This window comes from Nerophis lumbriciformis, linkage group LG08 (genome assembly GCF_033978685.3).
Source record: "Nerophis lumbriciformis linkage group LG08, RoL_Nlum_v2.1, whole genome shotgun sequence".
NCBI classification, from domain to species: Eukaryota; Metazoa; Chordata; class Actinopteri; order Syngnathiformes; family Syngnathidae; genus Nerophis; species Nerophis lumbriciformis.
In genome coordinates, this window is record NC_084555.2 from 23170001 (window position 1) to 23182331 (window position 12331).

The 12331-nt window shown below is 37.7% G+C and overlaps 2 protein-coding genes across 5 annotated transcripts in view; one reads left to right on the forward strand and one right to left on the reverse strand.

Annotated features, from left to right (window-relative positions):
* atp6v1c2 (ATPase H+ transporting V1 subunit C2) overlaps positions 1 to 8303 on the reverse strand; it is a 22255-nt gene extending 13952 nt beyond the window's left edge. For all 4 annotated transcript variants that reach the window (XM_061968484.1, XM_061968482.1, XM_061968483.1 and 1 more), the window contains exons 1-10: positions 8176 to 8303; positions 7504 to 7602; positions 7193 to 7355; positions 6879 to 6946; positions 6450 to 6535; positions 6138 to 6200; positions 5941 to 6035; positions 1568 to 1659; positions 1404 to 1499; positions 1013 to 1081 (exon numbers count right to left, since the gene is read on the reverse strand). In XM_061968484.1, coding sequence (XP_061824468.1) covers positions 1013 to 1081; positions 1404 to 1499; positions 1568 to 1659; positions 5941 to 6035; positions 6138 to 6200; positions 6450 to 6535; positions 6879 to 6946; positions 7193 to 7321 — 698 coding nt within the window. In that variant the 5' untranslated portion in view covers positions 7322 to 7355; positions 7504 to 7602; positions 8176 to 8303. The remainder of the gene's footprint in view (positions 1 to 1012; positions 1082 to 1403; positions 1500 to 1567; positions 1660 to 5940; positions 6036 to 6137; positions 6201 to 6449; positions 6536 to 6878; positions 6947 to 7192; positions 7356 to 7503; positions 7603 to 8175) is intronic.
* Positions 8290 to 12331, forward strand: part of nol10 (nucleolar protein 10) — a 22012-nt gene continuing 17970 nt past the window's right edge. Inside the window, exons 1-3 of the mRNA XM_061968480.1 lie at positions 8290 to 8497; positions 8668 to 8713; positions 8784 to 8882. Coding sequence (XP_061824464.1) covers positions 8432 to 8497; positions 8668 to 8713; positions 8784 to 8882 — 211 coding nt within the window. The 5' untranslated portion in view covers positions 8290 to 8431. The remainder of the gene's footprint in view (positions 8498 to 8667; positions 8714 to 8783; positions 8883 to 12331) is intronic.

Sequence of the window (12331 nt, forward strand, 5' to 3'; positions counted from 1 at the left end):
TCTATATGTTAAACATGCATGTATTTTGTACACCTTTAACATGTGAACATAATAAAATAAAATAAATTATATATATATATATATATATATATATATATATATATATATATATATATATATATATACATATATATGAGGTAGATCACCTCGACTTGGTCATTTAAAAAGTAGCTCGCCTGCTGAAAAAGTGTGGGCACCCCTGTGTTAGAGTCTCGGTTTTATTATGTATGCAAATTGAAGCATCCATCCATTTTCTACCGCGTATTCCCTTTGGGGTTGCGGGGGGCGCTGGAGCCTATCTCAGCTACAATCGGGCGGAAGGTGGGGTACACCCTGGAAAAGTCGCCACCTCATCGCAGGGCCAACACAAATAGACAGACAACATTCACACTCACATTCACACACTAGGGCCAATTTAGTGTTGCCAATCAACCTATCCCCAGGTGCTTGTCTTTGGAGGTGGGAGGAAGCCGGAGTACCCGGAGTGAACCCACGCAGTCACGGGGAGAACATGCAAACTCCACACAGAAACATCCCGAGCCCGGGATTGAATTTAGGACTACTCAGGACCTTCGTATTGTGAGGCAGACGCACTAACCCCTCTTGCACCGTGCTGCCCCCCAAATTGAAGCAATTGTTCCTATTAGAAATAATGTAAATCCAAATAGTTCGTTCCAGAAACCTAAAAATATTAACACAAAACACCTTTGATAATGTTAAAAATGTCATATAATGAAACTGAGTAATCACATGACTTTATTTCCATCAACTGATGCAATTACTATTAATTACTATTCAAAGTTTTCAATCAAAGTTTATTTACATAGCCCTTAATCACAAGTGTCTCAAAGGACTGCACAAGCCCAAACGACATCCTCGGCTCAGATCCCACATCAGGGCAAGAAAAAACTCAACCCATTGCCTTATTTAGTTAAGGTTTTTGAATATTACAAGCACATGTATTTTAGTATGAATACACCAAAAGACTTATGATATGAGAAAGACCACTCACCTGCTTGACCGTGGCACCACAAATTCTGACAAAGATTCATATGTCTTTTCCCACTGCATATAGTCCCTCCTGTGATGCCAATGAAAGCAAACTAACTATGGCAGAAGTGTTCATTTTTATTAGCCCTCAACATACTCTAAACATCAAACAATTTCATTACTAATGCTATACATTATTACGTATTACACTAATTTGCTTTTTCACCTACAATACAAAGCTATGATGAATGTTTTGTTCAAATAGCATAGCACATATTGACCTGCATTGGGTGGATTTTAACATTTTGATTAAAGTTCTGACACCTTCCGGACTATGGCAATGAAACAATCCAAATATGATTATATAGCACAATTGTAAAATCCCTTATTTTCACAGAGTCTGTTTTCCTGACCTGCTCACCAGCACCAGGAGAGTAGTCAGGTACTCTGAGACCACCAGGTCTTCTCTCCTTACAATGCCATTCAGGCTGCATGTTTTCAAACTGCCTCTGAAAATATAAATGTAGTACTTTAATATGGAATAATGTCATGCATGTATCAATTTAAAATAACTCACTCTTGTTGGTGCTCCAGGTTCTGCAAACGTTTTTTCACACTGCTGTATGTTGCAGCTCTGGATTTGAATTCCAACTTCACCTGGGAAACTTCCTGACACACACATGCAGCCACCAAGAGCACAAGTATTATTTAGTGATAATACTGAAACACATTTGCAGCAGTTATAGTGGTGTTTGATTTTAAGAGGATAGTTTAATATTGTCGCTATTATCTTTTTAGATGTTTATTTAAAGGCCTACTGAAACCCACTACTACCAACCACGCAGTCTGATAGTTTATATATCAATGATGAAATCTTAACATTGCAACACATGCCAATACGGCCGGGTTAGCTTACTAAAGTGCAATTTTAAATTTTGCGCGAAATATCCTGCTGAAAACGTCTCAGTATGATGACGTCTGCGCGTGACGTCACGGATTGTAGAGGACATTTTGGGACAGCATGGTGGCCAGCTATTAAGTCGTCTGTTTTCATCGCAAAATTCCACAGTATTCTGGACATCTGTGTTGTGAATCTTTTGCAATTTGTTCATTGAACAATGGAGACAGCAAAGAAGAAAGTTGTAGGTGAGAAGCGGTGTATTGCGGCAGGTGTTGTGCTGGATAACGCACCCCCGCCGTAGAATGCACCCCTTGACTGGTGTGCCGCTTAACACAGCCGGTGTTTCATTGTTTACAAGATGACAGTCAAGCTTTACCATTGGCCTGTGGAGAACTGGGACAACAGAGACTCTTACCAGGAGGACTTTGAGTTGGATACGCAGACGCGGTACCGTGAGTACGCATGCAGCTGCGGCTTCCAACCATTTGATCGCTTGCCCATACGTGCGTGCCGCTATGTGCATGTCACGTACGTAACTTTGGGGACTTTGGGGAAATATATGTGCTGTATGAACTTTGGGGAGGTGAACTGTACTTTGGGCTGTGGGATTGAGTGTGTTGTGCAGGTGTTTGAGTTGTATTGGCGGGTTATATGGACGGGAGGGGGAGGTGTTTGTTATGCGGTATTAATTTGTGGCATATTAAATATAAACCTGGTTGTGTTGTGGCTAATAGAGTATATATATGTCTTGTGTTTATTTACTGTTTTAGTCATTCCCAGCTGAATATCAGGTCCCACCCGCCTCTCACAGCATCTTCCCGATCTGAATTGCTCCCACTGCCCTCTAGTCCTTCACTCTCACTTTCCTCCTACACAAATCTTTCATCCTCGCTCAAATGAATGGGGAAATCGTCGCTTTCTCGGTCCGAATCGCTCTCGCTGCTGGTGGCCATGATTGTAAACAATGTGCAGATGTGAGGAGCTCCACAACCTGTGACGTCACGCTACTCGTCTGCTACTTCCGGTACAGGCAAGGCTTTTTTATCAGCGACCAAAAGTTGAGAACTTTATCGTCGATGTTCTCTACTAAATCCTTTCAGCAAAAATATGGCAATATCGCGAAATGATCAAGTATGACACATAGAATGGACCTGCTATCCCCGTTTAAATAAGAAAATCGCATTTCAGTAGGCCTTTAATGTAGTGCAATCATCATAATAATGTCCAAAAATTATATTAAGACTAACAATTAATGAGATGGGAATCGTGTGAGTCTTATAACAGTTAAAATGTTTTTTTAGACTACGGTTGCCCCAATTTACACAACACTTTAAATAATGCCGTTGACTAGTGAGTTGAGTTCCTGATGTCACTGAATTAAATCTTACATGACAACATTCAGCATTACAAAACTTGTCTATGCATTTTCTTTTACAACTTCACCACTTCATCAAACTATTTATCTTTTACGACCTTTATACACTTGGATTTCTTTATAGGCCCCTTAAATGCTGCATAATACTTTTTAGATTAAGTGAATACTGTTCACCAGCAGTGGGAAACACGTTAAAGAATTCAGTGTAGTTTTTTTCTGTTGTTCGGCAGAAAATGGATGGATGGATGGATGGATGTATAGTTTTATTTAGTGCTGTCAAGCTATTTACAAATATAGTGATTAATTAATTAATTATGATACTGTCTGAAATCAATTAATATAAAATATATTTAATCTCACCTTAAAGAATGCTGAGAAAAGCCCCAGACTTGAGGTATGTTTTGTATAGATTCATTACAATATATAAACAAAAAAGTGGCATTATAAAGTCATTTGTTGTTTTTAACAGACTTGAACAGTCTGTTTTATTTACTAAAATAAAACACCAGGTTCAAAAGTACTGAGGTTAACACATCAAAAAAGAGGAAGAACACTTTTCTGAACAATAATCATTGAATGTTGCTTTTTCTCTACTTCAGATAATATAAGATAAATAAAACAGAGCCATCAATCCCAGTGCTAGCAAATGTTACCAATATTGGTTTAAGAGAACAGATAAAACAAATAAATGTTTATATTTGTCACAATTACATGCTACACTTTGTAAATTGGATCTAGAAAATGTTGGCTTTGATTGCCTTTCCTGACTGTCAATCGCAGCTGTCTCATACACGTACATTAATGTGCAACATTACAGTGCATCCGGAAAGTATTCACAGCGATTCATTTTTTCCACATTTTATGTTACAGCCTTATTCCAAAATAGAAATAAATTCATTTTTGTCCTCTAAATTCATCACACAATATACCCCATAAGACAACGTGAAATGTATTAAGAATAAAAAACTAAGAAATCACATGTACACAAGTATTCAAAGCCTTTTCCATGAAGTTCAAAAATGAGCTCAGGGGCATCATTTTTCAACTGATCCTCCTTGAGCTGTTCCTATAGCTTATTTGGAGTCCACCTGTGGTAAATTTAGTTGGTTGGACATTATTTGGAAAGGCACACACCTGTCTATATATAAGGTCACACACTTGACAGTGCATGGCAGAGCACAAACCAAGAATAAAGTCGAAGGAACTGTTTGTAGACCTCAGAGACAGGATTGTCTCAAGGCACACATCTGGGGAAGAGTATAGAAAAATATATGCTGCCTTGAAAGTCCAAATGAGCACAGTGGCCCTCCAACATCCGTAAATGGAAAAAAGTCAAAACCACCAGGACTCTTCCTATAGCTGGATGACCGTCTAAACTGTGCGATCAAGGGAGAAAGGTCCTAGTCAGAGAGGTGACCAAGAACCTGATGGTCACTCTGTCAGAGCTACATCATTCCTCTGTGGAGAGAGAAGATCCTTGCAGAAAGACAACCATCTCTGCAGAAATCCACCAATCAGGCCTGTATTGTATAGTGACCAGACGGAAGCCATTCCTTCGTAGAAGTTTGCCAAGATATCAATGGAATTGCTACAGGAAAACTCTGTAAATGATCTTGAGTGGCCCAACCAAAGCCCGGATTTCAATCCAATTAAACATCTCTGGAGAGATCTAAAAATGGGTGCGCATCGACGCTTTCCATCCAACCAGATTGAGCTAGAGAGGTGCTGCAAAAAGGAATGGGTGAAACTGCCGAAAGATAGATATGCCAAGCTTGTGGCATCGTATTCAAAAAAACTTGAAACTGTAATTGCTGCCACCAGATACATCAACAAAGTATTGAGCAAAGGTTGTAAATACTTATGTACATGTAATTTTTTTTATTGTTTTTATTTCTAATACATTTGCAAAACTTTCTGAAAAGAAAAAACATTTTCACATTGTCATTATGGGGTATTGTGTGTAGTATTTTGAGGACAAAAATTAATGCATTAAATTTTGTAATGATGCTGTAACATAACAAAATGTGTAAAAAGTGAAGCGCTATGAATACTTTCCGCATGGACAGTATATCATGTCTTAAACCTTTTACAACGTCAGAACATGATGTTATTTATCAGCAGCAGACATTCGTGCATGCACCTTATGACACGCATAAAAACATTTCTCACGATGTAAAGGTGCTTTGATTTTTATCATAATGTACACATCATTGCACATTTAATTTATCAATATATTGATGCACATGTGTATAATAGCATAAAGTCAGTTTGATGGGGGTCAATCTCCACCCGGAAGTGATGCCATTTCTACATAGCGTGTGTAATAGTTGCGCGTTACAGTAAAAAAAATAAAACATTGCCTACTCTACGCTAAAAACAAGACAACATTCAAACTTACACAAATCATAAACACACTTCTGACATGACTAAGTTTGTTAAGAATATTTGACAGATATAATTCATCCTGTAACAAGTATTTAATGTGGGCAACATCAGTCTTGTGACAGAGTGAAACCTCATTTTGGCTGTGGCTATATAATATATTTGTCGTGTAGAGATTAAAAATTAGCATAACTCGCTAAATATGCCTGTAATGAATTAATCGCAATCAACGAGACAATTTTCCAATCGTATTTTTATTATTCAATGTTACGCAAATGTTCTTCATTTGTACCTTTTTGATGATGTTTACCAGGCTGGAGAGAGGCAGAGACGTGGGATACTTGACTTCGTCCCACTGGAAGTTGGTCACATAGCTCATCATGTCCACTGACAAATTCACACACATATACACGCACACACACACAAATGCATTATGTTGGAATATAAAAGTATGAGGGGAAACGATAGGGCAACACTGCAAAAAAATACCTCTTAAAGACTTCAAAAGGGCCTTTAGGGTAGAATGAAGATCCTTCTGCTTTGTGATGTGGGCTGTTAGTGTTTGAGGAATTCATTAGAAATATGATGTCTACTGTACTGTACAATTTCTACGTACAGAGCTGAAAGCTCCAGACTGTATGTGGGTGTTTATGTATATTGTTCCCACATTTAGCCTCATTTGCCTGAGGCATCTATGCACATTACTTAATGGGTTTCCATAGCGTCTCATTAACCCCACAATGAAATTAACACCTTCTCAGCATTAACGTGTGTCTGTGTGTGCGGCTGTGTGTGACTCACCTCCATTGGCTAAGACGTCTTCCATCACTTTGTCACCGGCTTGCTCCATCACCTCTCTCATACATTTGCATGTTTGTATCATCACGCTTGGATCACACAGGAAGAATAGCACCATTAAAGCTAACTAGGAAAGGTCTTGGCAATCACTTGTGCATTTAATGAGTGACACTCATGAAAGTAATCAAACTTGCGTTACTTGAAGAGCACAAGAAGAAGCAGGCCTCCAGTGGCCAATTTTCACTGGTTTTAAAATTTCTCATTAGTGCTAATACACTCCTCATTAATATAAAATCAGTAGGGAAAACTAACCATCAGTCGTCTTTAAACATGAATTAATAATTGTGCGTACTTCAGTTAAGCTCAGTTACTCATTTTAAGTAAGGACTTACAAATATACAAAATACGCTAAGACAAAAAAAAATGTTTTACCTTTCAGTAAACATGTCGAGTGTGGAGAGTTCATCTGACACGCTTAGTAGGCTGTCCAATATTCCCACCTGAGGTCAAAGTATACATAAGTCTTAACTAAGGGGCTATCACGAACAAATTATGGCTGAAATTTAAAACTGTCTGAAAATGTGACAGCATACTGAAGAGCTCATTAGGTTGGATGGAAATTTCACAACAAACTTAAAGCAGCAACCTGAGCTGGTATCCCTTCACTGGAGAAGGACACCAAACACTGCACCATCCTCATATATGCTCAAATCACAGAAAATATTTGAAAAAAAAACCTCACTAGCCTTTAGATCTGGAATGGAGAATTTGCAGCAGGAGGCCAAGTTAGTTCTTCCAATGAAGCGTTTGAGTTTCTCGACACTTTTTGAACTGGTCTTGTCCAGTGGGACAGATATCACCCACGCGTCTTGCATGACTCTTAGTGCTTTTTAAAAATGTTGTTTTGCACTGGAGAGACAAAAAGCAAACATGTTGACCAGAGTAATATGTTCATATGGGAAAACAAACTCTAAAAAAATATGTTTCGTTAAAATTGTCAGAAAATTTTGAAAAAAGGCACACACAAAAATGAGAATTGGAAAGAAGATTTTCTTACCTTCAAGTTATCTTCTTTGGGATCCTGTGTCAGTCTCCAACAGAGGATGCAGTGAGTCTCCTTTACTTGAAACTACCTGACAGCCAAGCCCACTGATTCCTAAGGTCATAAGAAGCCAATATATATCCAGGCTGTATGTCTTTAAAAAATGTCTCACTCATAGAAAAATGTTTACACCGTAGTTAAGCAACTTTTGACAATTTTAACATTTGATATACTTCTTTTGTCTCTCTAGTAATCGGATGTGTCATGCTCCTACATTTACAGTCATTGCACACCAATTTGATCACGTTACCTGCTACAATACTTGCATTTTTAAAAGAACCTTCTTTTTTTTTCAGATGTGTCCAAACAAACATATATAGGCCTACCGCAATACCTAAAACAGATCAAAGAATTTAGGGACCGCTTTGATATTGTTTGCTTTATTGTTAAATATAAAAAGGCTAAAGCACGCCATATATTTGTATATAATGACAGAACATGAATTTGTTATTAGTATCAACATATAAGCTATTTCTCTTTATGTTGTGCCCTTTTACTATATTAGCCTATCACTATTTTAACTGTTTTTTATTTATTGGGGCGAGGGGTTATATTAAACGAGCCTTAATGTTTTTTTTTTCAAATAAACTGTAATTTGTGAATAACGTGAAATAAATATATACTTACGGGACGAACGTCGTGTAAAGTTTAAGTCGAACTCTTCCGTGGTTATATATTATTCAGATGAAAATGACCAAATGTCGTTTATGGACCCAACCGATAGCGGAACTTTCATAGACTGTATTAGTTCCCAGGCGGACACATTTGTTGAACGGACGTCTATTTCCTGTTTAGCGCCGAAGCATCAACGTGGGTCCTGTGCCACTCGCCGGTGTCCTGCCTGTTGTGTTATGAGTATCCACAACCTTGTTAAGCTTTCAACATGCAGGTTTCTAGTGTAAATGATGTGAAGATTTACAATTTGAGCCATGGGAAGTCTCTACCGGAGGTAAGAACTAGCATAACTTTGCTTTCATTAGCCAAAATATTGGTAAGCACACCTATTTGGCTAATTACCTGTGTTTTGAAACATAAATTAACTGATTTTTAAAAAAATATGTTCTACGTCATGAATTAAAATAAACAACAGTATAATCCAAATTTGTTTCGAACTTCCAGTGGTTGTCAGACCGCAAGAAGAGACAACTGCAAAAGAAAGATGTTGGTAAGTTCCAATGTGTTCATGTTGCAATAGTTGACATCTTAGTCTGTTTTACTGTATTTTTTATTTCTAGACATCCAGCGGAGGATTGAGCTTATCCAGGACTTTGAGATGCCCACCGTGTGCACCTCCATAAAGGTGTCTCGAGATGGGCAGTTCATCCTTGCAGCTGGTAAAAAAAAAAGAAGTTTATCTTTGGTGTTTGTTTTCAAGTATGAAAATGGTATTATCCATCCATCCATTTTATTGCCGCTTGTCCCTTTCGGGGTCGCGGGGGAGTCGCTGGAGCCTATCTGAATGAATGAATGAAATAAGTTTATTTCGGTCATATAATCAACCATTAACCATTTTGTGTGACCAGTTTAAGAGTACAGACTATACATATATAACAATCATACACATTTGCACACAAAAGGAAAAGAAAAGAAAAAGCATGACCGAAAAAGGAATAGGCTGAAGCCAAAGCTTATATTTGCCTATCCTAAACCTTCACTGAAAATAAGATTACCTGGAACATCAACGTTAAAAAAAAAAAATCAAAATCAATGGGATGAAAGTAATTGTTACTATATTTTATAATTTTCAATTATTTCACCTTTCAATGGTTTCTTAAACCTTAACAAAGAAGTACATGTTTTCAGCTCATCACTGAGCTTGTTCCACCATTTAACTCCTAAAACTGAAGTACATTTGTATTTAATATTCGTTCTTGCTTTACCTATTTAAAAAATCAATACCCCCCGTAAATTATAGTTTTCTCCTCTTAATTGAAAGAAGAATACAAGCTGGAAGGCTGTTGTTCTTTACTCGAAACATCATTTCGATTGTTTATAAAAACACAATATCTGAAAATTTTTAACACATTAGAACTTATAAATAATGGATTGGTATGTTCATAGTAGCACGCTTTGTGTGTTATTATAATGACCCTTTTTTGGAGTTTAATTATTGGGTCTATGTTTGTTCTATAAACATTTCCCCAAACTTCAACACAATATGTTAAATATGGAAAAATAAAAGAATAATATAACATATGCAGACATTTCTTATTCAGCATGTGTTTTACTTTATAAAGAATGGCAATGGATTTGGATATTTTTCCTTTTATATATTCAATATGCGGTTTCCAACATAATTTATGATCAATTATTATTCCCAAGAATTTAGTTTAATATACTCTATCAATTTCCACTTGATTTAATTTTAATTTTGCTTCACAATTAGTCCTTGCACCACTAAACACCATAAATGTAGTTTTCTTATCATTTAATGATAACTTATTGATATAAAACCATTTCTCAGGTGCATTGGGGCGGAAGGCGGGGTACACCCTGGACAAGTCTCCATCTCATCACAGGGCCAACACAGATATGAACTAAAAATATAAACTCTGCAGTATATGAGACTATCGCTCCTAAAGTCGGTTCAGTGTCTTATTTTCTTTTATTATGTCTACTATACTGGATATCCGTCCATTTCCTACTGCTTGTCCCTTTTAGGGTTGCGGGGGTGGGTGATACCTCATCGCAGGGCCAGCTCAGATAGACAACAGTCACACTCACATATACACACAAGGGCCAATTTAGTGTTGCCAATCAACCTATACACAGGTGAATGCCTTTGGGGGTGGGAGGAAGCCGTAGTATCCAGAGGGAACCCACACAGTCACAGGGAGAACATGCAAACTCTACAAAGGACCTTCTCGCTGTGAGGCACTAGCGCTAACCAATGCTACACTATATTGGATAAATGAGTGTAAAACTGACTTGAAGGTGTTATTTCATACTTAGAGGGCTCTCATACTGTAAAAATCCAGTAGTTATCCTCCTTTCCTGGCATCTTCCCGGTCCTGTTTTTTAGTTTTTGCTATTGCAGCGATCGAGTGGCTTAACAAGCCTCCATCCACGCGACATGCTCCATGATTCAACATATCTATTTACACAAAGTTTATATTTTGGCAGAAATGTCTTCTCCGTCATTTTCAAGTGCATCCAGCTCTTTTGCGTTGTTAATTTGATATAATACAATACATCACAAATCGCCACGCGGCTGTTATGAATGCGTGTTCACCCGAGTGATGCTGAGGCTTGAGTCAAACGGACACGATTGCTTGCAACAATACTGCTGAGGATAATTTTTTCATTGAGAGCAAAATCTGGGGAAAAACGGGATCAGCAAAACACTGACAAAAGAGGACAAAATACGTTATTTCCGGTAAAAAGTTTAACGTTGACAGGTATGCTTCACAGACACACACTTCTCATACTGGAGTTTGTGTGCCTCCACCACACTGTGCGTGGAGGAGCATGACAGCACCCAGCGCAGACAGAATGAGCATAGAGACTTCTGCGTTAAAACATTTAGGATTACATATATCGGTATGGCGGTATTGTCTCAAATACATACCTCTTTCTAAAATATACCGGTATAATTTGTATTACCGGTATACCGCCCAGCCCTAAGGAGACTTTTAATATACGAGGAAACCTTACAATGTATTAACTTCATAAACTGCTATAAAATTGAGTAGATGGCGACTTATTGAGATGTAGAGAAATCCAGTTTTTTTTAACCAATTTTCCCAAGATTTCCAATGTTTTAAAATGCAAATTCTAATGCTTCTCTGACCCGCATCATTCAAACTTACACTAACCATACAAAAACTTCTGACATGTCTTATGTTTATTATGAGTATTTAACACTATTTGTTAGATATAATTCATCCTGTCACAAGTATTTAATGTGGCCAACATCAGTCTCGTGACAGTGTGAGACTTCCATTTTGCCGTGGCTACATGTTATCTTTGTAGTGTTAATGCTCAGTCAAGCATAAAAGGGCGAGACAACTTGCAGGTATACAGAGCCAGTAACGTTAGAGATTAAAAATTAACATAACTCACCAAATGTGCTTATAATAAATTAATCACAATTAAGGTGACAATGTGAAAACCTTATTTTTATTATTCAATGTTCTATTAATACAAAAAATTGTTCTTCATTCGTAGCTTATTGATGATATTTACCAGGCTGGAGAGAGGCAGAGATGTGGGATGCATGACCTTGTCCCACTAGAAGCTTTTAACATAGCTCATCATGTCCACTGAATTATTCACACACATATATACACGCACACATTCATATCTAGTTGGATTATACAAATGTAAGGGGAAAGTTAGGACAAAACTGCAAAAAAATACCTCATAAAGACTTCAAATGGGCCTTTAGGGGAAAATGAAGATCTGTCTTGAAACTTCTCTGACCCGCAGCATTAGACACATGTAATAACGGTGTTTATGAAATGCCCTGATTTTTTGGGTGTTATATTAACCACATTAGCGCTGCATAAAACATGTTGAAAAAATAATGTTAGAAACACTACTTAAAGCCTTGTCCAGGTGTTTACTAACATATACTATCCATCCATCGATCTTCTTCCGCTTATCCAAGGTCGGGTCGCGGGGGCAGCAGCCTAAGCAGGGAAGCCCAGACTTTCCTCTCCCCAGCCACTTCGTCTAGCTTTTCCCGGGGGATCCCGATGCATTCCCAGGCCAGCCGGGAGACATAGTCTACCCAACATGTCCTGATCATGTTTAAAACCATTTACTGCAAATTAATATGTGC